Source organism: Cryptotermes secundus, unplaced genomic scaffold (genome assembly GCF_002891405.2).
Source record: "Cryptotermes secundus unplaced genomic scaffold, Csec_1.0 scaffold967, whole genome shotgun sequence".
Classification (NCBI taxonomy): Eukaryota; Metazoa; Arthropoda; class Insecta; order Blattodea; family Kalotermitidae; genus Cryptotermes; species Cryptotermes secundus.
The window spans coordinates 1,157,136-1,183,217 of NW_019731236.1; the positions used below are offsets into that span (position 1 = coordinate 1,157,136).

Genomic DNA, 26,082 nt, shown 5'->3' on the forward strand with positions numbered 1-26,082 from the left:
TCATAGGCTTTCATGAAGTCTATGAATAGTTGATGTACTGTCTCATTGTACTCCAATTTTTTGCTCCAGCATCTGACGAATGCAAAAGATCTGATCAGTAGTTGATCTGTTACTTTAAGTCCAACACTTATGATTCCCAATAATTTCATCTATGTAGATTACATACTTGAAGCAAGAAGTACAATGATAATACATATATACACTAAATAATAATAATTGTGAAAGTAATCATAACCATCAAATATAACTTTTAATAAAGTTACATACAATGATTTTTATTTAAATATTAAAGATGTTAAGTTGGGTTCTGAAGTCACTCAGCTTGAGACAAACAAATGACCCAGCATCCGGTCATAATCCTCTGTGGTGAGTAGATGCAGTTCCAACAAATATATTCCGAATGTGTATAAATAAGATCAATTGCTTAGGGAGGGAATAGGAAATGAGAGAACGTATGACGTGCTAAGTTCTGCGCCTTCTGAGTGAAGCGAGAGGAATTCTGGGACCATGAGGAGACGTCAGCAAATGACTTCATTCTAGCAACGCTGCCTCTGTTGCGAATGTAAATGGATTACTCACGCTGTCCCCACCTCAGTAGAATTTTAACCAACTCGGCTACGTCCTCTTTCAGGCCATGACGAATGCAATTTGTAGTGTGTCCTTTATTGTACCGCACCGCCTGTATAAAAGGGCCGTATGTTGAAAGTTTCCACACGGAGAAATGGGTCAGTGGTAGGAGTTGATTGAAATTTTTCTCACTGGCCACAAAAGTGGTCACGTTTTACGTAGACCAAGACGACAGTCTGTTTCTCGTTCTGTTGAGAAGCACAACTTTCCTTTGTATTATACACAGTCTGTTTATTTGTTTTTAGCGTAACGGCTCCTATGTGTAGGATGTATTTGGTTACTTTGCAACGCTCTATCGAATGCCGAGATTGCGCACAGTCGAGTGAGATAAGACAGGATATCCCGAAGTTTCAATCGAGAGGATTAAGGAATTAAGTGACAGAGTGTACTTTCAGTCACTACCCCTATATTCACCCAAGGGTTCAAAAAACAAGGCTATTGGAGATGTGACGATATTATTAACTCTATATTAGTTCATGAAGTTGCATTTTCTCATACTCCAATATAATTATTTATAAACAATATTATATACTTAGTTTATAAGAGCTAATTCGTTATTATTGCCAACAGCGTTCGGTAAAACAATTGCAAATTTAAATTTCCGTTCTCAATGTATAAAGGACTTGTTGGGCACAAGGGGGGGGCGAGTTAAAGGAAAGAGAAGTCGCAGTTCTTCCTGAAAATCGAACCCCAGCTGTCTAACTCGTAGATTGCCAGTTTGCTGACTGATCGATTCCGCCCAAAATTCCTTTCAAAAGTTACATATTTGATCTTCTATGATATCGTTTTGTTTTCTCGTCAATTAATTTTTTCAGTTTTATTTTCCCATTCCTTCGACATGTGATTTTTTCTTAACTGCACTGTTCATTGTTCCTTCAGCAGTTTCTAATCTAATCCTATTACACAAAGTAGTAAATATCTCTTTCAGAAATTCATTTCTGCTGACTTCAACTGACTGTTTATAAATAATTGTTAACATTGCATTTATGATATGCTTCCAAATATTGTTAAATGTTAAGTCGGTTTATGTGTACTTCCGTTCAGCATAACGCTGCATTCTTCTCCTTGCTCTAACTGCTTAAAATCCATTGAGCTCGAATGCAGAGAGACACAGAAGCCGGAGACGTGTCTAGCGGAAGGCCTGGTAGATCACTTTCGTGTATGGAAGTTATCCAGGGTTTGAACACTGCTCACTAGCCTGAGGGTAAAGAAGGTAAAGTTGTCTCTGCGCTTAACTAATTAAGCACTACGTCATGAAGGAGTATGTGGGAGTGGATGTATAGATACAAATTTTCTTGATCTCGGCACTAGTTGGAGGTGAGTGGTTAGCTTCACGCCCCTGCAGTTTTACCCTCGGAGAAACATCCCGCTGTACCCATTGAATAGGAGGTCGGGTGAACCCTAGAGCCGGTATGAACGACGTGGAGAAGAGAAAATTCTTGACTTCACCGAGACTAGAACTCCGATCCCTCGATCGTCCAGCCCGTAGTCAGTCAGTGTACCGACAACGCTACTAGTCTGGGGGTTCAGGCAGATAATGTGCAATATATGTTGATCTCACAGAGCTGACTATGAACACTGCTACCTTCGGATGTCACACCGTTTCCTGACGAAGAATTGTACTGGCTTTTCATAGGAATTTACCGCCAGTCTTTGGGATTTCTCTTTCTTTGACTTGTTCTTCGATTCTGAAGATGCAGGCAACATATTCCTCTGAAACGTGGCAAAACTTCTACCAGACTACACGATGTAACATCCCAAACGACGGCACGATTTAAGGAAATAATTTCTTAGTTAACGTTAGGTATTTATCCTTTTCGGAGAGTAATTTTAAAAAAAAGTAATTTGGAGACCTCCAGACAAAGGAGTTCAATCTTGAAGAATATAAATAGGAAAAGAAGAACACAGTAACAGAAATTCTTCGAAATACTTTTTTTTTTAAACCCGTTCCTACCTCGCAGAAAAAACTGCTTATCCGTTACAAAGGTCGGTGTTGTTTAAATAAATAATCATTATTTATTCTAACAACAGTATGCAGCATTTATGGGTAAAAAGGAAAATTCAGTGTTAAAATGTAGAACACACATAACCACTGCGATATAAAGGGTTCACATTGCGACGTACGAGAGTCAGACTTATCCCTTCTGAACTGTAGATGTGTAACAATAAATCATTGTTTCTACACCCGTATTTTGTACCTAAATTACAGGGAAAGAATTTAAGGAATGAAACTCGACATATATTCATGTATTGTATATCGTTCACTTGCTGGATGTCAATTTTTGTTTCCTGGAACTGCTAACAGTGTACGAACAATGAATCAGTTTTCAGGGGTGTCGGATAGTTCACATTCAAATCAGATTTGTGAACAGAGACTGTAACCGCAGATCATAAGTAACAAACTACAAACATAGAGACTCGGAAATAATTGTATGAGAAGCGAGAGTTCGTATCATGTTTTCGTGCGAATGTTATTCCAACTAATCTTTCTCTTGCCTATTTGCGTTCCATTGCGGAACTGTATTTAGACAGCTGGTACCTATTTATGATGCACAAATTTTATAGACGTATAGAGACATTTGTATAGTACCCGCTGAGAATTCAACGGAAAATCTCATCACATGCTCGTATTTGTAAGCTTTTGTGTTATTTACTTCCTCTTTGCTTTCTGTCGTATTCCATTCCAGTCCTATATGTTATCGGATAATGGATCAAGACCGGTGTTTAACCCAATCTTCCGCGAACGAGCAAAAATACTGAAACGTGATCCATCTCCTATATATAGTACACTACACGTACACTACACTTCACATATTCACGTCAAATTATTATCTATACTCACGGAATGGGCATAGCACAGTAAAACAAAATGTACTCTGTTTTCGTGACTAACTACATAACTTGGGTTCTTGTAAGTGTTGAAGCTCAAAATTTGTTGCCGTAATTACCTGCATGACAAACTGAACTCTTATACAAATTTTATATACACGCAGAAGGAAATGTACTCAGCATGTAGATACTGTAAGTTTATCTTCATTTATAACCAAGAAAATAAAATAAAACTTAAGCATATTACAAAATTGTAATCTAATATCTCCTATTTTCTATAATAATATTAGAATTATTACTTAATATACGAGTAAAAGTGTAGATATTGTGACGTGTTGCGCAATGGAGGACAACCCCTCCCCCCCTCAGCAGTGACGGGCGGGTGAGTCAGCGCTCCGTCCCCCCCTCCGCGCGGTGACGTAGCCCCAAGCACTGTGACGTGGCACAGCTTCCCGCTGTGACGCGGCACCGCAACGAAACGCCGCTGTTGACACGGGCAACAGGTAACAGCGAACGGAATAAAAGCCGGCTGAGCAGCAAGCGAGAGTCAGTGTGTGATCAACAGTTCTCAAGGCAGCAGTTACGAGTTACGAGTTAAAGTGTACCAGCCGCCGAAGTTAGTTCTCAAGACAGCTGCCTATGAACTTTATGAAGGTTTTGAACGGCTCTGGATCTGTTGTGTTTTACTTTAAGAGGGGTGTATGAAGTGTTGTGGTGTACTGTTAAATAACAGTTCAGTATTCATATAAGGCGTATTCGTCGAAACAGTTCTTTAGGAAGTTACATTACTGTGGGATTCTTTATTGCAATGGCTCGAAATGCTGAGAAGGCAATGACAACTTTAGCTCGATGGAGGGCAGCCCAAGTTAGTGGTACAGGAAAAGAAAGGGAGAGGAGACCATATCTTGCATCCGAATGTCATGATTTACCTAAAGCTGAGAAGTGGAGAATGCAGATTATTCGAGAAATAGCCAAGAAAGTGGCTCAGATTCAGAATGCTGGACTTGGTGAATCTATGATCCGTGATTTGAATGATCAGATAAACAAACTTCTCCGTGAAAAGGGTCATTGGGAGAGACAGATACGAGAACTTGGAGGCCCCGATTATGCTAAAGTGGGACCTCGTATGTTGGATCACGGGGGCAAGGAAATTCCTGGGAATCGTGGTTACATATACTTTGGAGCAGCCAAAGATTTTCCAGGTGTTAGAGAGCTCTTTGAGCAGGAACCACCATCACCTCCTAGAAAGACAAGTGCCGAGCTCATGAAAGATATTGATGCTGACTATCATGGTTATCGAGTAGACAATGATGGCATTCTGACACCACTTGAGCAAAATGAAGAGAGACAAGCAATAGGGACTGCAGTGGCTGATTGGAAATTAAAGAAGGAGACGTCCATTCATGGAAAAGCTGAAGGCTCGGGTCAGCCACATGAAGAGGAGGAGGAGAATATTTATACTGTGGCACCAGAACCAGATTCTGATGAAGATGAAAAGCAGATATCAGAAGAATTACTGCAGTCGAAGTTCATAGCATATGTTCCAGTCCCATCACAGTGGGAAGTAGAAGAGGCACTACTGAGGCGTAAAAAACAGGAACTTATAGAGAAATATGCTAGCGACAGCTTAATCAGGCAGTCAGAAGAAGTTAAAGACTTGCTAGGAGTTCATACATGAAAATAGTTACTGATAAACTGATGTATCAAGAAGAATTATATGGGAAAATGTATTGGTAATATCTTATATTTGATGTATGTATGAACTTGTTCCACTTGGTTGCATACAATTTGTCACATCTTGCTTTGGAAAAACATGGGTGATGACAACGAAGATATGCCAATCACAGGCTCAGTTACTTAAGGACAGGAAGCGTCTAGGTATCAAGCAAGAATAAGAAATAAAATGAAGAAAGCAGTCTTCTGGGATTTGGCACCGTGTATAAGTGGTGTTAACCGACGTTTCGGAGGAACGTATCGCCTCCATCTTCAGGGTAGAAGAAAAAGTATAAGAAATCTGNCTGATGGCTGAAATTGTGTTGATTGTGCAGTAGTGTTAATCCTCTTTTTCCTAATTTTCTTTTGTCTGGAAAGAAGAAGAATGGATTTAGGTTAAAATGAACCTAAGAATCACTATTTGTGCCAGTAATTAATTTTAATTTTTAAAAAATGATTTGTGACTTTGAAGTGTCAGTGGGTGACAAAATAGTGTACTCCGTTTCTTTAATAATTCCTCAGAAGTGTAATTGTATTGTATAGCTCCCGTACTGTGAAACGTGTAGACTACTGACAATAGAGTGAATTAAATATTGCGAATAGGGTTATAAAGTGTGAAACCCCGCAACTTTGTTATAATTAATTGTAGCCGAGATTTGTAGGTTGTTAAATAAACCAATTAACAATCTCTACGGCGTATTCAGTAACTAAACACGTTACAATATATATAATCTAAATTATATATATATATTTATATGTATCAGAAAGCCAATGCTAATCACCTGACGGGACACTAGGAAAGGAAGCGGCGTCGTACCCTTCCTAAAGAACATCAAAGAGGGGAGATTAACGTCGGACAGTTACTAAAGGGGTAAGAAGTGTAATTACTCTGCGGTGTCAAGTTTGTCAATTAATAGTTAACAGATGATTTGGTTTTTGATAGAATCTTTCAGCCCGTGATACAGAGCATGGGAATCAATCGTTCTGCACGTCACAGCGCCATGTCCGAAGGAGAGGTAGGAAATCCTCAACCGACAGTTACTCTGAAATTAGGAAACACGTCGACAGAAACTTCAGTCATTATGGGCCACCAGATGGCTCAGAAGCTAATGGAAGCGGTGTGATGTTTGCAGTTGCTGTGTTATAATTATGACTAGAATACATAAGCCGTAGTTTCAATTGTTTGTTTTGCCACCCTTAATGAAGAGCAGGCAAGCATGTTTGTTCAGTGGTGTCAATTCATCCAGTTACCAGCAGGCAAACCATTACAATACAACGCCGAATATTTTATTGGAGGAAGGGCGATAAAGCCTCTGGCTGTTACATCATCTACAAGGCAGCCTCTATTTAAATAAAAGTAGGCAGGTGTTTCAATATAAATTATACTATCCCAGTAGGCCTACTTTAATATAGCAGAAAAGTAGGAAGTCCCTGATTGACGTGGCTGAAAGATGTAGAGAATGATTTACGAGAGAGACAAACAATAGAGAAGAAGGGGTATGTATTGGAAAGCAGTCCAACTTTGTAAGAAGACCGTAATGGTAAAAATAACATTACAATCCAAAGAATAAAATAGACAAAAGAAGCATAAAAGATGAATTTTCCCTTCTGCGTGAACGCGTATAGAAGACATAGAAGTAAAGGTTGACGCATTGTAGACTAAACCAGAAGGGCATCAGTGGTTGATGTCACGCCCCGGTCGATCTTTCTTCCTGCGGCAAAAGTCCCTGGAACGCAGTGGGCTTCAGAGTGGCTGTGGCCGTGGTGGTTTAAAGACAATATCACTGCTGGAATGGAAGCCGTTGACAGGCACAACTTTTCGGGAAGAAAATTAAATATGATATATTATGAAACCTACTGCCCCTTTAATCCTCAAGGCAGGGCACACATATCCGGGCTCTCATGTTATTTCGTGCAACACTTACTCTAACAGAGAAGCTGCAGCACAAGCTGGTACAGCGGTGACTCTCTCATAGTTATATTCGAAAGGCGCTAATTTCAAATCCCGGCAGGGCCACCGACTATCCTGTCTGGGGTTTTCATGACTTTACAGGCAAATTCCTGATAAGTACTTCATGGATTAGTCAATGGTCACTTCTTTCCAAATCGTTTCTCATTCATTATTCACGTACTAACCAAAAATATACAGCTTAAGGCACTGACAGTGTCAAAGAACATAACACAGACCAACTTACGGAGAAATTCAACTCTTTTATTGACCGTCAAAACACAACATATAGAAAAAATCAGGTCAGCGCCCAACTATGGCTACGCTACATGTTTCAGCCACTAACGGCCATCATCAGGCAAACACATATTAACAAACATATACTATTGAACTACCGTACAATAGATTGGATACAATGTTAAAATACTTTGTGTAAGAATAAAATAAGTCAGATTATATTAAAAAACTTAACTGAAAGTTATTGCATAAAACAAGATAAAACTTAATTGATGTTATAGAACATCGAATCGATCGTTGATTATTTACTTTTCATATGTTTCTATGGACCAATTGGAAGTTCGAATATTTCATTTATATGAGAATGTATAGGAGGCCCATGATGTTGTAAATTAATTAATCTGAAAATGATACGATAATAATAGTATTAAATTTTGTCATAATTAATAATTGATTTTGATATTGAAGATGTAGTATACGAGTATATTATTACTTACAGTGTAGTTGGTGCCTCATCTTACGAAGAATTGTCCGTACTGTATGAAAAGTAAACGACGACTGATTTGGTGATGCAGAATTAAAGTCAATGTAAGGGTATTTTGTATTTTGTCAAAATATCAATGATAATTGTAATAGATAATACCAAATAATAGATTATTTTTGATACGTCGATGATATTTTAATCATTTATAATTTCCATATAACTAACATTGAAAATACGTTGTGTGAATTTAACAATATTCACCATAATATAAAATTCACAATAGAAAAAAAAGCCAAAAAGATAAGTTTCTTAGCTTTATCTATCGAAAAAACACATGGAAACCTACAACTAGGAATCTACCGAAAACTACAACTACCGATCTAATCATTCACAATAATTCATGTCATCCATTTGAACACAGAAAAGCAGCCAAACAATCAAAACATAGAAGAAAATATTGTTAGAACTATTTTAAATAATAATAACTACCCACTAAATACTATACAACTAACACAGAAACCCTCCACAAAAAATACTATGCTGAAAAATAAATGGACCACTTTTACCTATTTTGGACATGAAATCAGACCTATTACTAAACTTTTCAATAATACTGAGGTTGGTATCTCATATAAGACAAAAAACAATATAAAACATCCGTTGAAAATTAATGATGACAAAAATGATATGTATAATCTCAGTGGGGTTTACCAACTACAATGTTCTGACTGTCCATTAAAATATATAGGACAAACTGGACGTACCTTTAAGGTTAGATTCAAAGAGCACATAGGAGACATAAAAAATAACGGACAAAGTTCCAAATTTTCTCAACATGTACTGGACACCACACATGAATATGGTACGATAGACAAAACATTAGAAATTCTATATATCGGCAAGAAAGGCCGAACCTTGGGTACATACGAAAGATTTCACATTTATGAAATCAGCAAACAAAACATACGACTGAATGATAATTTTACTGAAATGTTTAACCCTGTATACGATGTAATAATTGATACATACAAAACATAATATACAGTTATACCCTCTTCCCCTTTCCATCACTCCCGCATACACCTTATTTTTACCTCCCCCCTCCCCCCCTTACATTGACTTTAATCCTGCATCACCAAATCAATCGTTGTTTACTTTTCATACAGTACGGACAATTCTTCGTAAGATGAGGCACCAACTACACTGTAATTAATAATATATACTATATACTACATCTTCAATATCAAAATCAATTATTAATTATGACAAAATTTAATACTATTATTATCGTATCATTTTCAGATTAATTAATTTACAACATCATGGGCCTCCTATACATTCTCATATAAATGAAATATTCGAACTTCCAATTGGTCCATAGAAACATATGAAAAGTAAATAATCAACGATCGATTCGATGTTCTATAACATCAATTAAGTTTTATCTTGTTTTATGCAATAACTTTCAGTTCAGTTTTTTAATATAATCTGACTTATTGTATTTTTACACAAAGTATTTTAACATTGTATCCAATCCATTGTACAGCAGTTCAATAGTATATGTTTGTTAATATGCGTTTGTCTGATGATGGCCGTTAGTGGCTGAAACGTGTAGCGAAGCCATAGCTGGGGGCTGAACCTGATATTTTCTATATGTTGTCTTTTGACGGTCAATAAAAGTGTTGTATATTGTAACACAACAAGATGCACGAAATGAAAATTACGGAGAAACTAGTAAGTTTATATCGGCAATAAAATGTACTCGGTAAATATATCATACGGTCCATAAGTAATAAATTATTGTCACGTGTAGGGGGGGAGGGTACGCGTGACGAAAATAAAGGGTTCTAGATAGGACGGTTGGCTTTGTTGACAATTCGGTTACAAGTTAACTTAATCAAAATTATAACCCTATCGCTATTCTATACAGTCTCAGTTCACCGTAGCACACTCACTAGGATTCTCCGTCTTCATTAGTCGTATCCTGGCAACGGATTTCAACATAGAAATTAGCACTTCAAATCACTATGAAATATGTAGAATTTTCATTTTACGTGTTATTAAACATATGTATGTACAATATATACAAGGCCTCTGTTAGTCCAGGTTCAGTACAGCAGATCATGCTCTATCATTAGTAGCTCCTGTTACAACAGCAGTCTAGTCACTTGAACGACCGTATGCTTGACCGTCGCCAAGTTCAAGCCTCTTATATTTCCTGTGTTCGCCTTGTTCAATGTTGCAAACATTCCATGTTTCTTGCATAATTTTGTGAGTGATGATCCTGTTCGAAGTGTCTACTAGAAAATTTGCGAAAGACGGCGCTTCACAGTTTGGGAATTTTCGCGTGAAATTACACAAACTTCACGCCATCTTCTCTGCGAGGTTATCACGATTAAGCTAGGCTATCATAAGTTTTGCGTATGATGGGTTTCAAAAATGCTCACGGGTGTGCACAAAACGCAGAGATTGGCTTCGGCTTTGACTTTTCAGAGCGGTACCACAATGATGGCGGTGAAGTTCTCAATCATATCGTACGAGTAACAGGTGATGAAACCCGAGTTTCATGTGCTAATATTGAAATCGAAGAGTAGTCAAAGCAGTGGATGCACACACATTCACCAAACAAGCCCAAAAAGTTTAAACAAACGTTGTCTGCCAGAAAGCTGATGGAAACAGTTTTCTTGGACAGGAAGGGAGTGCTGATGGTGGAATTCATGCAACAAGGGACCACCATAACGTCAGAAGTGCATTGCGAAACACCAAAAAATCTGCGTTGGGCTATGGGAGTGATGAAATACGGTGTAGTGCTCCTCCGTGACAATGCGCGTCCGCATACAGGTGCTCGCACTCCAGCACTGCTGGAGCATTTCAACTGGGAGATGTTTGACCGTTCTCCTTAGTGAGGCTGCGCCATAGTTCAAGCGGTTAGTCGCTGGCTTTCCACTGCGGCGGCCCGGGTTCGATCCCGGGTCTGGTCAAGTGGGATTTATGGTGAACAAAGTGCCGCTGGGGGCGGGCTTTCTCCGAGTACTTCGGTTTCCCCTGCCAATCTTCATTCCACCAAATTCTCCATCATCATAATCATTCGGGGCAGGTACAAAAGGCAAATCAGTGGTCGTAGTGTCGAGCAGACCCAACTGGACTCTACCCCCCCCCCCCAAGCGACTCCTTCTTAGTGCCCTGATCTCGTTTCGAGTGACTATCACTTGTTTAACTAACTGATTGCGATAAAAGCGCTGAACAGTACTGAGGAGTTAATGGAAGGTCTCAAAACGCAGCTGAGTTCACAGGCTGCAGAATTCTTTGACACAGGCATACAAAAACTTATTCCCTGATATAAGTGCCTCAGTTCCGGTGGTGACTACGTTGAGAAGTAGCTTGAGTATGTATGTATTTTTATTAATAATCAGTTTTCTTCTCATTACTTGTTTTGTTAAGAGCTTGCCGGGATTACCTTCCGAATAGTCCTGACAGTTTCTGGATATGAAACTTTAAGTCAAAAGGATTATCGTGAGCAAATCCACGGATGCCATGTTGATTGCTCATAAGATCCCAGAATGCCATATGACATTTGGGCACCATCAAACAGGGCGCTTCCGCCCGTCTCCCCGCATGCTTTCTTTACAAATCGCCACCACGTCAACATGATTAGAGAAATATTGTCATTGGAGGACGAGTTCATATAAAGAACTCCAATTATTGTCATGCTTCAACTATATGTTGTTTAACTTCGTCATATGAACTGCACAAATTAGGGCGTACTTAACCGGAAATTGAATGAGAGAACATGCGTACACTGTGAAAGAGAAAGCATTTGACACGAAGCTATGGCTTTTTTAAAGCTGCTATACCGGAAATCTCTTAGAGTGACTAAGGAAATTCATGAATACACGACACAAGGCAGCAGGTGTGACTCCGGTTAAGACTCGAACTTGCTGCATCTTTAGGATGAATCATGTGCGTTAACTCTCGAGCAACAGTTCTCAGCTCAGGTGTTTGTAGTAACCAGCTGACGGTTATCTCAAGTATAGCATTACACTAAGCATAGTTCCTTTGCACGTGATTCTGAGGCTGCATTAAGCTTCATCGCTTGAATCTTTGCTTGATCTTTGAGTGTATCGTCTTCAGAAGTTCAGAAAAGGAAAGTAAACAACAGTCTAATGTAGCGTTTTCAACAACGTTTTCGTGGATGCAATCTTAAAAAAAAAATATTTTATGGCTGTTGACGTGGTCGAAAACTTCACTAACACATTAAAAAATAAATATATTTTCTGCCTCTTTCTTCGTGGATAAACTGTTCCTGTAGTTTTGTTCATAGCGTACGTGTTCCTTAATAGATTGTCACGTGGTTGAGTATGATTATAAACGGAGTTTGGATTGGTAATTGGACTGATTGAACTCTTACAGCTCGTAACTACAAGTAACTATAGCGCTATCGCTAATTCGCATGCTCTACAATTAACTACAGCACGTACTAATTGTTCTCGATCTGCTGTATCTTCATCGGTTGTCGCCTGGTAACGGCTTCCAACGCCGTAGCTTCCTCAGCTTCAGAGCTCACGGCGCCTGTTTCACAACTAACTCCTACTCTTCTAACTGCTGTTTCAAAACTCTCTCGTAATAGAGAGTAGAAGAAGAAGAAGTGTGGGGGGGGGGAGGGAGAGACACTACATTGGGGGGGGGGGGTTAAGAAAATCTATCTCTGATTTTTAAGGTTCCCAGGCAGTGCCCGCTTGTCCGGTCTCTCGTAATCGCAGATGCACCTCGCTATATAGCCTCGGCACTAACATCATAGATAGCACCTATCATAATAGTTATTCTGTTTTTGTGCCATGTAGCTATCACACGGACCGCGTAAAGAACACCGCTGCCAAGTTATTCCTTTTTTGCATGTTACGGATCTGTTTCCTAGCAACGGCTATCTCGACTGGCTTCGCAGTTCTTGCCTTGAGCAAATATGCCACAATATGATATATTTCAATAGATACTCACATATGCAATCCTTTATCGGATGCACTCATATATGCATGCATATCTAAATATATGAAGTGTTTCAAGCACTCTTTCTGTGTAAAGCATTCAGATTCTAAGATTGTGTAGAATATGGAGAGAATGTAAATCCGAACATTGAAAATAAATTTCAATTTCGTCTTTCAGAAACTTTTATAAATTGTGAGTAAAACTAGTCTAACATGTATTGGCGGTCCACCCAATATCGGTTCGCAGTCCTCTAGGAGACGAGGATTAGGGCCTCTTCGGCCTTACTTTCAGGCATAACTTCCCAGGATAGAAAATCAGTTTTCAGAATTTAAGTTTTATTATTTACCTTTCAAACTGGCATTAATTCTCAACTTCGAAAATTTTCGAGATAAATCGTATATCTCACACTGAACATCGTTTGGGAATCGCCAATTTATTTGATTATTAAAAGTTCTTATGTGTTTCAGTTTCTTGAACACCATTTTAAAATGGGCCAATCTGTCGGTTAAGATGGCGATTCACTATTCGGTGCACAATAAACAAGCTCTCTGACTTAATTCGAAATATATAGCTTTGCACATACTTAGTTTCATTTCGCTTTGATTCCTCGAATTCATGACTAATCTAAATGCAAAGTTAGATCATCCCCATGGCGTCTCTGCTAAGTCCTTTGACGGAAATCCTTTGAAGAATTTGGGGGTTTTATAAATCCTAAACAGTCACAAGATGCTAATTCCTTCAAAATAATCCGATTCCCGAATCTCGCCTCTTCAAGAGATGAGCTAATTACTTCTTCATAAATGCGATTTGCTGGGCAGTATAATGCACTATCCCCGTCTTTGCTTAATATCCGTGTTAATTACAGGAATGGAAATTGCGACGGGCGGGGGAAATCTCCTTTGTTTATGGCTACGATTTATACCACGAAAGGAATGGGGCAGGAAGGGGGCTTTGTTCAACTCTGGTCTTTATACTGAGCTCTAATCGCTTGTGTCCCCCTCTAGCAGTCAAAGCACCTGCACGAGTCTGCCTCTTAGCCACGGGGTCGTATATATAATTCGGAGATCGAGAGAAACAGTCTTACACCAGATGGCATCTATGCCGCTTGTAATGTAGGCCACAATAATCACAAACTCTCCGTGTAATTTGATTTAGTGTAAGCTTCAAGAACGTGTTAAGCGATTTGCTGTATCACAAGGAAACCTCGTGGTAAAAGGTGCGTATATTATATACGTTATTTTGCTTGAATATTCTTTTTCATGCAATAAATAAATATTATGGATATTAGAATATGCAAAATAGTTTCCTGGTAACGCGACAAATAATTTATGGGTTTCAGATTAGATGACTCAATTTACTGGATATTCACCAGGCGGAACTACGATTAGTTGTAACACCATCTTACTGTAACTGTAACACTTCGTAGCTACGAACAATTACATTCTAAAGGCTACTGTAACTACACCACATAAAATAAAGTCTTCACTTCTGTCTTCTTTTGACTTCTGTTTGTCTTCAGTCTTCTGCTGGTCAGTTCTCTCCCTGAGGTAGGTTCTGGTCGAAACGTATGGAGATCACCTCCTTCAACAGTACAGTTACCGCGTTCTTCGCTGTTACTCTGCTGTGGAACTTCGTTGCCGTGTGAATCGAAACGTTTCTGTATGCGTTGCTTCTTCAGTCGTATTCGTTGTTATGGAAACGTGTTCCAACAATTCGACGTCCAGCAGCGGCGCCTTCCGTGTTGCCACGGGAACCTGCTCAGCGAAGCCCAGCCCAGGAGATGGGCAAATTGCACCTTTCAGGCGTCATGTCACAATAGCAAAGAAAATTACATCTCTGTTGAAATGGGCTTTTCAGTGTTTCTTGTACTAGCACGATTGGATAGTATGTTAATTAAGCCTAATAGTGTAATACAAAAAATATCACCGAACAATTGTGGTTAACAAGAAACTGAATAATTCAGTGAGAGTAACAATTATTATTGCTATCTGTTTGTATGTGCAGAAGTACCGCATTTTGTCGCAACAACCCGCCATGTCTGCAGGCTGTCTCCTCCTGCCGCGACCTCAGTATGCACAATGAAGTGGTGATGAGGGGCCCAGTTGGCTCGGAGTCACGTATGAGCGGCTTGCGTGAAACCTATACCCGGGTTCTGAATAGGATGATTGGATTTATTGGCACTTCTATTACAATTACAGTCAATTATAACAGCTCACAATCAGTGACTGTCTACGACTTGCCCCATTCCTTACTGGACTACGAGTGTCTCCTCTTCTACTGTGACTGACTTGGTTCTGATTTACGAATAGGCCACTTCTTCCGAATAACAAAAGCCGAACGACGGCTCACTCCTGAACTGAACTAACTCTTTCATAACTTCGGGGGAACCGAATATAAGTCACTATGTCTTAAAGTTCCTCTGTTATTGCGTCACCGCTGAAATATGGGGTTAGCGAACCGTTGGCTAGCAATGGAAGTGAGCCCTAACTCAGTTATTCCTGCTTTCAGCCGTCATGTCAGAATATTCTTATGCAGCGACAAAACAGATCCAAACCGTCAGCAATATTTCTAACGTGTAACATTCGTTGCTTACTCTAATATAACCTTCATGGCGCGGGTCGATTCGGCAATCACCTGACCGTTAAATCACTAATTCAGAGAAACGGGCGACTCTTGTGATAAGTAATGACGTTACCTGCTATGCTCGGGCCTAGTACAGATGCCAGTTGCGGAGTATCTTCACGAAGCTCCAGCTCTTCGCTGCTCCGCCGATAAAGTTTGAAGAGCCAAGCCTCACAGCGTAGTCTCAATTTGGTGTCACGGAACGTAGCGCTGTCCGCTTCCAGCTCCAGAGTAGATCTCGAAGTTTCCAGGCTTCCTCCAGGTTCCGGAAAAATAAGGGCAGGTGAAGGACTCGGAACCTGGAAAGTAACACGAGAGCCTAGATGTGACGATAGTGTAACGGGAAACATATGCTAACGCCTTGAAAGGGAAGGGACGAGGGAAAAAGTAAGAAAGGAAGAAACAACAATAACAATATTTCAAAGACGTAACGAAAGGAAACAACAACAGGCGGAACAAGAGAAAGAAACGAAGAAGGAAATGAACAAGTAGAGGAAGGAAGTAAAGGAAAGAGAACAAAAGGCGAAACTGATGGAAGGAAAGAAAGAAGGAAAGAAGGAAGGAAGGAAAGGAAAGGAACAACTGAAGGGAGGAAAGATGGGAAGGACTGGAACAACTGAAGGAAAGAAAGAAAAGATGACAAGGAAAGAAAGAAAAAACTGGAGGAGGGAAAGAGTGTAACCGCACAATGCAAAGGACTACAATGTTTTGTTCACGTGTGTCGGTACTTGTCGCTACATCAAAGTAGAGGCAATACCTCACACCCACTCCAACCAACGGGACCTGAACCCTCTCGCAGTTCCGGGATGGTAAAGTTTATGACGGGTCGCAATCCCCAGACTAAACCCAAACCAGCCCGACACTCTCCTTACTTTTAGAAAGCGCCATATGTACTAATAAGATAAATATGTCCAAAAGACATTGAAAAGAACTTTTGTCACTAGAGAGAGGTGGCCCTCTAACGGTCATAACTCCCCAAAGGCTAAAACCTGCCTTTAGAAAGGAGCGGCGAATTGTTTTATTAGTAGAGGAAAGGGGCCAATTTACAACACCTGATTCATCACGGACCTACTCTTAGGAGACCGTTAGATTGAACCCTCTCAATCCACCCCGGGTCAGAAAGACGGTGAGAGCGTGTGAACCCCAACTCTCGCCGCGAAACAGCTGACCAGTGGAGGAATGAGAAATCTATCGAACCCCTCCCCCTTCTAAAATTCAGCCAACCCGGAGATTTGGAAGATGACAATGAGGCCTTCTTCAAATTTTGGCAGGACCTCTGAATATTCAAAAACGGAGAGTCAGTTCCTGTGGAGAGGCTCGTAAGAACGGTTAAACTGACCGGACGCGTCTGTCTGTCTCACTCGTATGTTAAGTAAAATTAGTGTTCGAGCAACGGGTGGAATTACAGTAGAGTAACGCACTGAAATGTATCTCAGAGGCGCGCAGATTAAAAAAAGTCAATAAAGTTAAGTGGTGCCAAGTGTTTGTATGTCCCGTGTGTTCTTTCCTCCTCGTGGAGTAAGGCCCTAAACGACCTGAGCCAGAGTCTCACGCCAACCACTGCTAGCCCGATCATCATCAGCTCCCACCCCGTCCACCTTTTCCCTTCACTTTGCAGCTGTACCCACAGTTGCTGGCGCCCATAACCATCCAGTCCAAGTCCCGGACCGGATACCCTTTCCATAGTGAAGAGAAGTGGTGGAGTTGGAGAAGCGGTGGAGCCAGCTAAAGCCGACCTAGCTGCAAGCTCCACGACCAACGACGGCAGTGGTGAGAGCAACAAGTGAAAGGAAGGAAGGTAAAGAGTAACAGCAACCGGTGTGGCTTGAGGTTACAAACGAGGAGGACGGTAAGAAAGAGAGGAAAGAAGGAAGAAAGGGAACAAGTAAAGGCAGGAAAGAGAGGAAGAAAGAAAAGAAAATTGAAGGAAGAAAGGAAAAGAGGAAGAAAGAAAGAAACTAAAGAAAGAAGTAGGAATGGAATAAGAGAAGGAAGGAAAGAAAGGAAGAATGAAAGTAACAATATGAGAAAGGAAATAGAAAAGAAGGAAACACAGGAGGAAGGACTTAAGGAAAGAAACAACTCGATAAAGAAAAGGAAGGAAGAAAGAAAAAAGAAACAACCTGAGAAGGAAAAGGAAGAATAGGAAAGGAACAACTGAAGTGAGGTAAGAAACAACTGAAGGAAAGAAATAACAGACAGAAAGAAGGATAAAAAGGAAGAAGATGAAGAAGGAAGTAAAGGATGGAGAGAAAGATGGTAAGAAAAGAAGGAGAAGGATTATATTCCTATGTACATAAGCAAAACAATCTCCACAAACATCAACTGCAAAGTGGGCAGACTCCTTCCTTCTCTGCCCAACCTCTGTGCTCCTCAGAGGAGAATGCATAAGATGTCTGTCCTTTCCACTCTCACAGGAAGGACACGTAGAGACCCAGAAATGTCCGTAAGTTACAACCCGTGTAGACATGCTTACTTATCATACAACAACACAACTTATAGCCGTTACTGTACTCTTTCATCGTGCCAGATATGGAAAGCTCTGATCCACACTGATGTGCTATTGCTCCTAGATCCCACATTAGTTAAGTGCATATAATGACATATCACACTTATGTCTGACCTTCTAACGCACAAGCATTGCAAGGAGGAATAAATACATTTTTCCTTTTTCCAATATACGAGCCACCAGTTTCACACATTCTGAAACTACAAAGAGATGATCCTTTTGCTTTGTACATGGGTTTCCGAGAAATCGCATTCCTTTCAGTTAATATGCAGAGAAATCAATGTGGTATTGTGCCCTAGGGCATGCGACTAGCGTCAGCTCCCCACATATTTATGCGCTTCCAATATAACATAACCTTGATCAATATTCTCAACATTATAATATATCGCCTCAACATAACCCCCTGAACTGTTGTCATCAATATGGTATCAACTACACAGGAAGACACCTCAGAACTTCGTATACAGTAGTTATTTTTCTTGCACTGACCATGTAAACACATTTTCCTTTCCTTCAGCCAGCGCAGATCGCTTCTCGATCGTTTCTTCTGCAGGCGCCGTCTTCCTTTTGAAGTAGGACCTACTGTGTATTTGTGGTGCTGAATCCGGGGCTTTAGAACCACACCTTCTTCTACTTCAAGGATTATGTCCACCACCTGTTCCTTCTTACGTGCTCCTATATCAGTAAGCCTGGTCGGACGATCTCTTGAATATCCCTTCATACGCAATCTACTTTTCTCCTTAGTCTGGAATCTTTTTCTCTGTAGAGAACATACAACAAAGTCCTGTCCCCAAATCCCTTCTCTTACTATACATCTTGGGTCTAATGTAAGCATGCTAAATTCCGCAACTGTTCGCCTCGTGCCTTTAACAGAGCATCACATCCACGTTTTCAAGGCAGTAGTTGTGAAAGTTTCTGTCTTCTGGTATACAGCAGTGAAAGTCAACCAACGTTTCCATGGAGAATGTGACCTCCATTTTCAAGGTCGTAAAGTAAGCGAAGCAAAAACCAACATAAAACAGACTTTCTTTAATCCTCTCATTTATTGACAATCAGATTGTACACTCTATAAGTTAATGTGCTGATTGGTGTACAATTTAATAACTATTTATTGTACACTGTTCATGGGTTGTGCGGGATAAACATCCAGTGATGTTTTCCTCAGCTCGTTAGATCTGATGGCCAACTTCTTTTGAGTCTTCGATTTTTATGAGGTTGAAGTAGTGGTTGAAGAAGTGGATTGGAGTGATTTTCTAGTTTGTTGATGTACTTGGTGCTGTTTTCTCGGATGACTTCTGTTGCGTAAATGTTCTTCATATTTTGGTAGTTCATTATGTTCGATATTTTCTTTGATTAGGATTGCAGTGCCTCCGTGGGCTGTCTTCAGGGTGGTTTGTATGGTAAAGCTTGTATTTGGGGATATTGAAGTAGCTTCTGCTGGTGAAGTGGGTTTCGGTGATTAGCGGGATGTCGACTGAGTTTATATTTAGAAATATTTTTATATCTTCTTGATGATTGGCGTTCCATTGGAATATTCTTAAGAATTTGGCCATTTATTTCGCTTTTTGACGAGTGTTCTTAGCATGTTTAGTACCATAGTATTTTGTTGTAATAATTGTTGAATTAAATTTTTGAATTCGTCTAGGAATTTTGCTAGTATGTTGGTTGTTTCTTCTGTTTGGGTTAAATTTCGCTTTCTGATTTCTGCGTAGCTTCTGGGTTGGGTTATTTCTAGAGGTTGTAAATTTCTCGTGTAGGATTCATTTGTGTAGATTGCTGGAGTAGAGGGTCTTTGGGAAAAGCTTCTGCTGGTACATTTGGTTACTTACGAAAGTATTCATATCCTCTGTAGTTTGTGGGGTCATTCCCTCCGCATAGTGCGCATCTGGCTGGTGTTTCTCTTGTCTTCTTGCAGTCTGTCCTGTTGTGTAGGCCGCTGCATTTGACGCATACCTATGGCTTATTGCAGTATGTTTCTGTATGGCCGTACTGATGACATCTCGTACATTGGATTATGTCTGTTTTGTTTGAATGGGGAGGTTCTATTGTAAAACAGACATGAAATCAATGTCGGTTGAATTTTGCTAAACTACACGGCGTTATATTCAAGAAAATGTAACTCATTTCCATGTTGGGAAAGTATTTCACGTTGTATAGGCAAATGGAGCCATGCAGTTCGATACTTTTCATAAGCCTACGCAAACTGTGCAAGAACAAACCATATGCGGTCGAAATGAGAAGAGAAAAATTATTGCTGTTACTTCTAAGTGCATTTCTTACGACGGATTTTGGTTTTTTGTTTAACATATTGAAGCTGGAATAAACGGTACCAACGAGACAAATATAAGCTTATTGATCTATCGATTGTAAATTTGTCGTGTTATTCGACATGTTATTTTCCAAAAATATTCTACTTATCTAGAATCTTTCACTAGCTCTATATGAATAGTTACATATAAAACACAGGTTCGATCATGTGGTCAAGAACGTCCCAAAAAGTCTCGCTTTTGAAAATCTTCTGTTTGTGTTGAAAGCACTCCATATACTCGTGTCTTAATTTTTTAACACATATCTTAATATCCTCAGATCTATTTCTGGGACCCCAAGTGGTCATTTCATTTCAGGTTTTTCTGCTAGAATTGCGTACTACATGTGTACCCTATCCAATCCCCTTCATTTGACCTTCATAATGCCGGCATTTCAGTGTACACTAAGAAGCTCTTGTATAACGTACTCCATCTTTAGTTTCCCCGCTTCTCTTTTCCTCCTACGCCTCTTATTCTTAATATACCTCAATCCATGCTCTTGTTTTAGGGTTCATACGCATATAAACAGGACGTAAAATTATAAATTCGCTTGGCCGTGCCATAGTTCAGGAGGTTAGTTGCCGGCTTCTCACCGCGGCCTTCCGGGTTCGATTCCATATCAGGGTAAGCGGGTTTTGTTGTGAAAACGATGTTGGGGTGTTTCTTTTCGAATGCTTCGGTTTCTACTGCTTATATTCGTTGATCATCCTATGATTGACGCTATATATAGCGTCGTTAAACGACAAGCCAAGTAACCACGAATTTGTGGTATTCTTTTCTCCATTTCGAGGTATTTATAACGCAAAACGAAAGCCAGAGTAGGATGAAGTAAATTAATTCTTCGCCAACCGCAATTTCCAGTTTCTCTGTATTCCAATTATATTCAGTTTTACCAACCGCGGTATTTCGTTTCATATCCTCGAAGTTTTAAATTTGTGTATATACAGAAATATCGGCGGAGATGGAGGGGAACCAGTGTACCCAGCAGCATCAATGTCGTTGCTATCGTCATGAACTGAAACTCTCGTCAATCTATGCCTTAACAATAATAGATATAAATTTGAGAACTCCTTCCTTCAGTAATTAAAACAATTTAAATGTAAAGTTACTCCTTCAACATTTTCGGATTAGGTCTTCCGGATCATTTCAATTTAGGATTAATTTGTGAACACATGAATCTTTTAGGAGCAGGGATATATCAGTCTGCATAGCGACTATGATAGTGCCTCGAAAACCGAGAAATTTGGGTTAGACTTCTAGCGGGGGGTAGCCTCCATAAGGGTACTGGGCACTACCCAGCCTCCCATGCAGTATCAGTGGATGTTTTGCTGAGGTTAAAGAAACAGAGGTGTAAAACTGACGTCTCAACTCCATCTAGTGACGAGTTTAGGAACATGTGGAGCTACACGTGAACACGTATCGTTACTAACACATTATGACGTTCATGTTTAAAATTCTTTCTAATGAAGAAATGGACAGACTTCTGGGATTTGGCACCGTGTATATGTGGTGTTAACCGACGTTTCGGAGGAACGTATCGCCTCCATCTTCAGGGTAGAAGAAAAAATATAAGAAATCTACAAGCGAAGAGACCGTGGAACCGGCAAAACCGGTTGCAGATTTCTTATATTTTTTCTTCTACCCTGAAGATGGAGGCGATACGTTCCTCCGAAACGTCGGTTAACACCACATATACACGGTGCCAAATCCCAGAAGACTGCTTTCTTCATAGTCACCGCCGTGAAAGCCTCAAATCTTACTGAGAAATAGACAACTCAGGCTTCGAAGAGTGTTGAATGCAGGGGTTCACCTACATCCCTCCCAAAGTATCACAAAAAGCATCGATTTTACCAACCTTAATGGTTTTCAGAAACATACTCCACGCGGTTTGGAATGGATTATTTTATAAATACATAGAGGGTTCATGCCAACGCTGCTTCCTGAGCGGCGCGCAGTAGGGACAAGCTCACTTGGCAGTTTGACATGCGATTTTGAGGTGACAGTGGTAATAAGCGACGAGGCGCATATCAGTGACGCTAACGCGGACTGCAGCGGGTCATGGAAGCGTTTCGCATCAATGAACAAGACAGAATGAAACCAGCCTTCACATATCCACTGATTTACGTACATTCACTGAGGCTGCACGACGGGCCCATACCCGTCGCACGAAGCAGCAATCGTGATGCATTACGTACGAATTTATCGTATTAAAATTTTACGATAACCGTCGAAACACTAGCAAATGTCCAATGGATACATACACAAAGATAATTCCTCCCCTACTGCGAATAAATTAATATGATACTTGCATAGGTCGCGCAGTTTCTCCAAAAACGGTTATAATTAGGCCGAGGGGATAGTGGCAGTAGGATACAGTTAATGTTTGCTGGCGGTTCGGGCGGGATAATGATCACACACAGGCAATTTATTTCGAAATTTCGTTTGGAGAACAATCAATCGACGTACTCAGCATTTTATCAATGGCTGTACTGCGGATATATAGTTAAATGAAACGAATGATTTATTACCAACGATAATGTTAACCCGATAACAATCTACGCCATTGTTCGTACAGTCTGAAGGAAATTCTGTTGTTGCAAGTTATATTACATTCCGTGTCTAAATTAATCAAGGAAAGGAAGGAAATTAATCCACTTTATTCCCTTATTTATGGTTAATTAAGCCACTCTGTCGGTAGCTCAGACTACGTGGTGTCGAATTGTAGGAATTAAAAAGGCAAAATTGCCTTTGTGCTTTATTTAGAACCAGGCAATAAAGACGTATGGGGAATTCATTTATTGCTCCACCATTCGTGACCTCGACGACAGATGTCGGTGAGTTTTGAAGGAATTAAACGTAGGAAAAGTTTAAAATAATGTGGAAGGAAGAGCTCGTGGCCTCATTTAAGTTTTCGCCTAAGGACTGCACCGGAGGGACTACTGAAACCACGCAGAGCCTATACCGTCTAAGTCAGTATTCTCGATGAAGTGAATTCTATTGGATGTCTTGTCTGCTGTATTTACAGACAAGTTCTTCTCTTCTGGGAGCAGTGATTACTGCAATAACTGGCAAATTCTATAAATAAGAATATGAAGCATGTAACATGTATGAGAGGGGCACGCGGTAGCGCAGTTGGTCGAGGCACGATGCTACGAGTCGGAAGGACGGGGGCTCGATTCCCGATGAGTTCGTTGAATTTTTCAATTGAGCTAATCCTTCCAGCCGCACTATGGTCCTGGTGTCTATTCAGCCTCTAACTGAAATGAGTGCCATGAATCTTAATCTTCCCGTCAGGTGTGTTTATTTCTCGCAGTTCCCACTCTCATATTCTCGCTAATTTCTGTACGTCCATTCGTAGTTCTGGTACTTATTGACGGATCATTCCCGCAGTCAGGTGTTGCAGAAATGCTGGCAGTCGGTTCTGCTTGTCTACTGGACACTCTGGATGAATTCGTTGCAGACTCCAGAAAAGGATATTTGTTAATTCTTGATTTGTAATTTTAGGATGTGTTCCGTGAACTTCTCAGTTTCAAGTCCAAAACCAGAATTTCTCTTACACGCCAATAGGCCCCTGTCGTCATCCCTGTAATCTGCTGCCTTTCTGTGTAAATGATTTCGTGGAACAGCAAATTCGCTCCCCGCAGTAGCAAGTTTCATTCCGCCAGATGGCACTGATACATCAGACCACAATCGTCTAGCACGTCTCCTTATTCTAGATATTGAAATCCGAAACAATAAAGCAGTAACCTCCATGGAAAGTCCTTAGGGAAAACAGATATTGTGGCAATAATTGCGATGGAAATTAGACGCGTGCTCTAAGTTCAAAATCTAAATTAATTAACTCGAACACCACATGTCTCAGGAAAGAAAGAATGTACACCAATTTTAACAAGCTGAGAATCTATAATCTCATATAGTTCAAGCATGTCTGTCAAGATAAAATAACGAGTACCGTTGCTAGGCAACGATCTCGGGGATAAAAATGCGTTGTTTGATAATGACTCGGTAAACACGCTCAGGCGGAAACGATATCCAGTATATCGCTAGGAAACGCCCCTTGGCAATAGAAGAGTTGTTGGAACCGGTGTTTTCTGTTGGGTTCGCCATGACGTTATGAAACGAGGACATCAGCCGATTTTCAGTCAGTTGTCAGAAGTTCAGTTGAGTGAAGTGACGTGAAGTAGCTGCTTGGTGAGTGAGAGTTCAGTTGTGAGTTGTCACTTTTCAGTTGAAAGTCAACCTGTGAAGAGAAGATTAGACAGTTGGTGTGAAATGGCGGCCGGTCTGGGACCCAGTTAATTGAATGTTACTAGTTGAAAAGAGTTCTGTGCGGAGACTGTGAAGAAAAGAGTTAGGTTCCCGAGTCCGATTATGAAAAGAAGCCTCATATGTAATACTTGGAGTGTGTAATTCAGTGAGAACTTTATCATCATCATCATCAGTAATCTGTCAAGACGACAGGTCCACAGTCTCTTTCAAAACAATTCCTCCACTTAATGCGATCTAGAGCTTTCTCCTTCAAATGACAGTATCCTCTTCTGTCCCCAAGGTCATCCAGCATCTTCTTACGTCTTCTTCCTCGTCTTCTTGTCACTTCTATCCGCCCATCTATCTTTCCTTCGATAGCTTCTTTTAGAAGGCAGTTTCTGCGTAAAACATGACCAATCCAATTAGCCTTCCGTTTTCTTATTTCATGTAGGATATTCCTCTGCTCACTGACTCTAATTAACACTTCTTCATTTCTCACATAATCGGTCCAACTGATCTTCTCCATTCTTCTCCAACACCACATTTCGAAACTTTCCAGATGTTTCTGATCTACTGCCCTAAGTGTCCATGTTTCAGCCCCATACAGAGCTATGCTCCAAATGTAGCATTTCACTAGTTTCTTCCTCAAATTTAAGTCCAATTTGCTGGTAAAAAGATTCTTCTTCTTGCTAAATGCAGCTTTTGCCATGGCAATCCTGGATTTAATTTCACAAGTACACCTTCCATCATCTGTTAACAAGCTACCCAAATATTTAAAACATTTCACATTCTCCACTTGTTTTTGGTCTATCTTTATTGTGACTGGGGTTGGTTGTCTCGAAATTTTCATTACTTTTGTTTTCTCCACATTCATTTCCATGCCATAGCACCTTCCAATTTCAATTAGTCTATCAATCATGCCCTGTAGCACAGTTTCTTCCTTAGCCATTAACACAAGGTCATCTGCATATTTCACAGTTTGAATAATTTGCCCTCCTACTTTGAAGTCACCGAGCCCATCCAGAGCTTCCTTGGTAAGGCATTCGCTGTACAAGTTGAACAGAATTGGTGATAAACAGCATCCTTGTCGAACTCCTCTTCCAATCTGCACACTTCCTGTCTCCCCCCTGTCCAGTCGTACTCTAACTTTCTGATCCATGTACAATTTGCTAATCAATCTTCTTTCATGCCAATCGATACCTGTTTCTTTCAGGATCTGCATTAATTTGGTCCAGTTTACCCGGTCAAATGCCTTCTGCCAGTCTATGAAGCAAACACACAGTTCTTCATCTATCTCCAAAGTTCGTTCCGCTATAATTCTCATCATCCCAATTGCATCCCTGGTTCCTTTTCCTCTTCTAAATCCAAACTGATCTTCTCCAAGTACATCCTCTATTTTCCTTTCAATTCTTCTTTTAAGTATCTTTGCTATTATCTTTGCTGTATGTGCAATAAGACTTATTGTGCGATGGTCGCTGCATTTTGTAGCTTTTGTCTTTTTCTTTAAGGCAATCATTGTAACTTCTGTAAAGTCCTTGGGCCACTCTCCACTTTCATATATGGTGTTCATTAGTTT

The 26,082-nt window shown here is 40.2% G+C and overlaps 1 protein-coding gene across 3 annotated transcripts in view; it reads right to left on the reverse strand.

Annotated features, from left to right (window-relative positions):
- Positions 1-26,082, reverse strand: part of LOC111866636 — a 350,737-nt gene that overhangs the window by 17,069 nt on the left and 307,586 nt on the right. For all 3 annotated transcript variants that reach the window (XM_023855772.2, XM_033752358.1, XM_023855774.2), the window contains one exon: positions 15,517-15,742. In XM_023855772.2, coding sequence (XP_023711540.1) covers positions 15,517-15,742 — 226 coding nt within the window. The remainder of the gene's footprint in view (positions 1-15,516; positions 15,743-26,082) is intronic.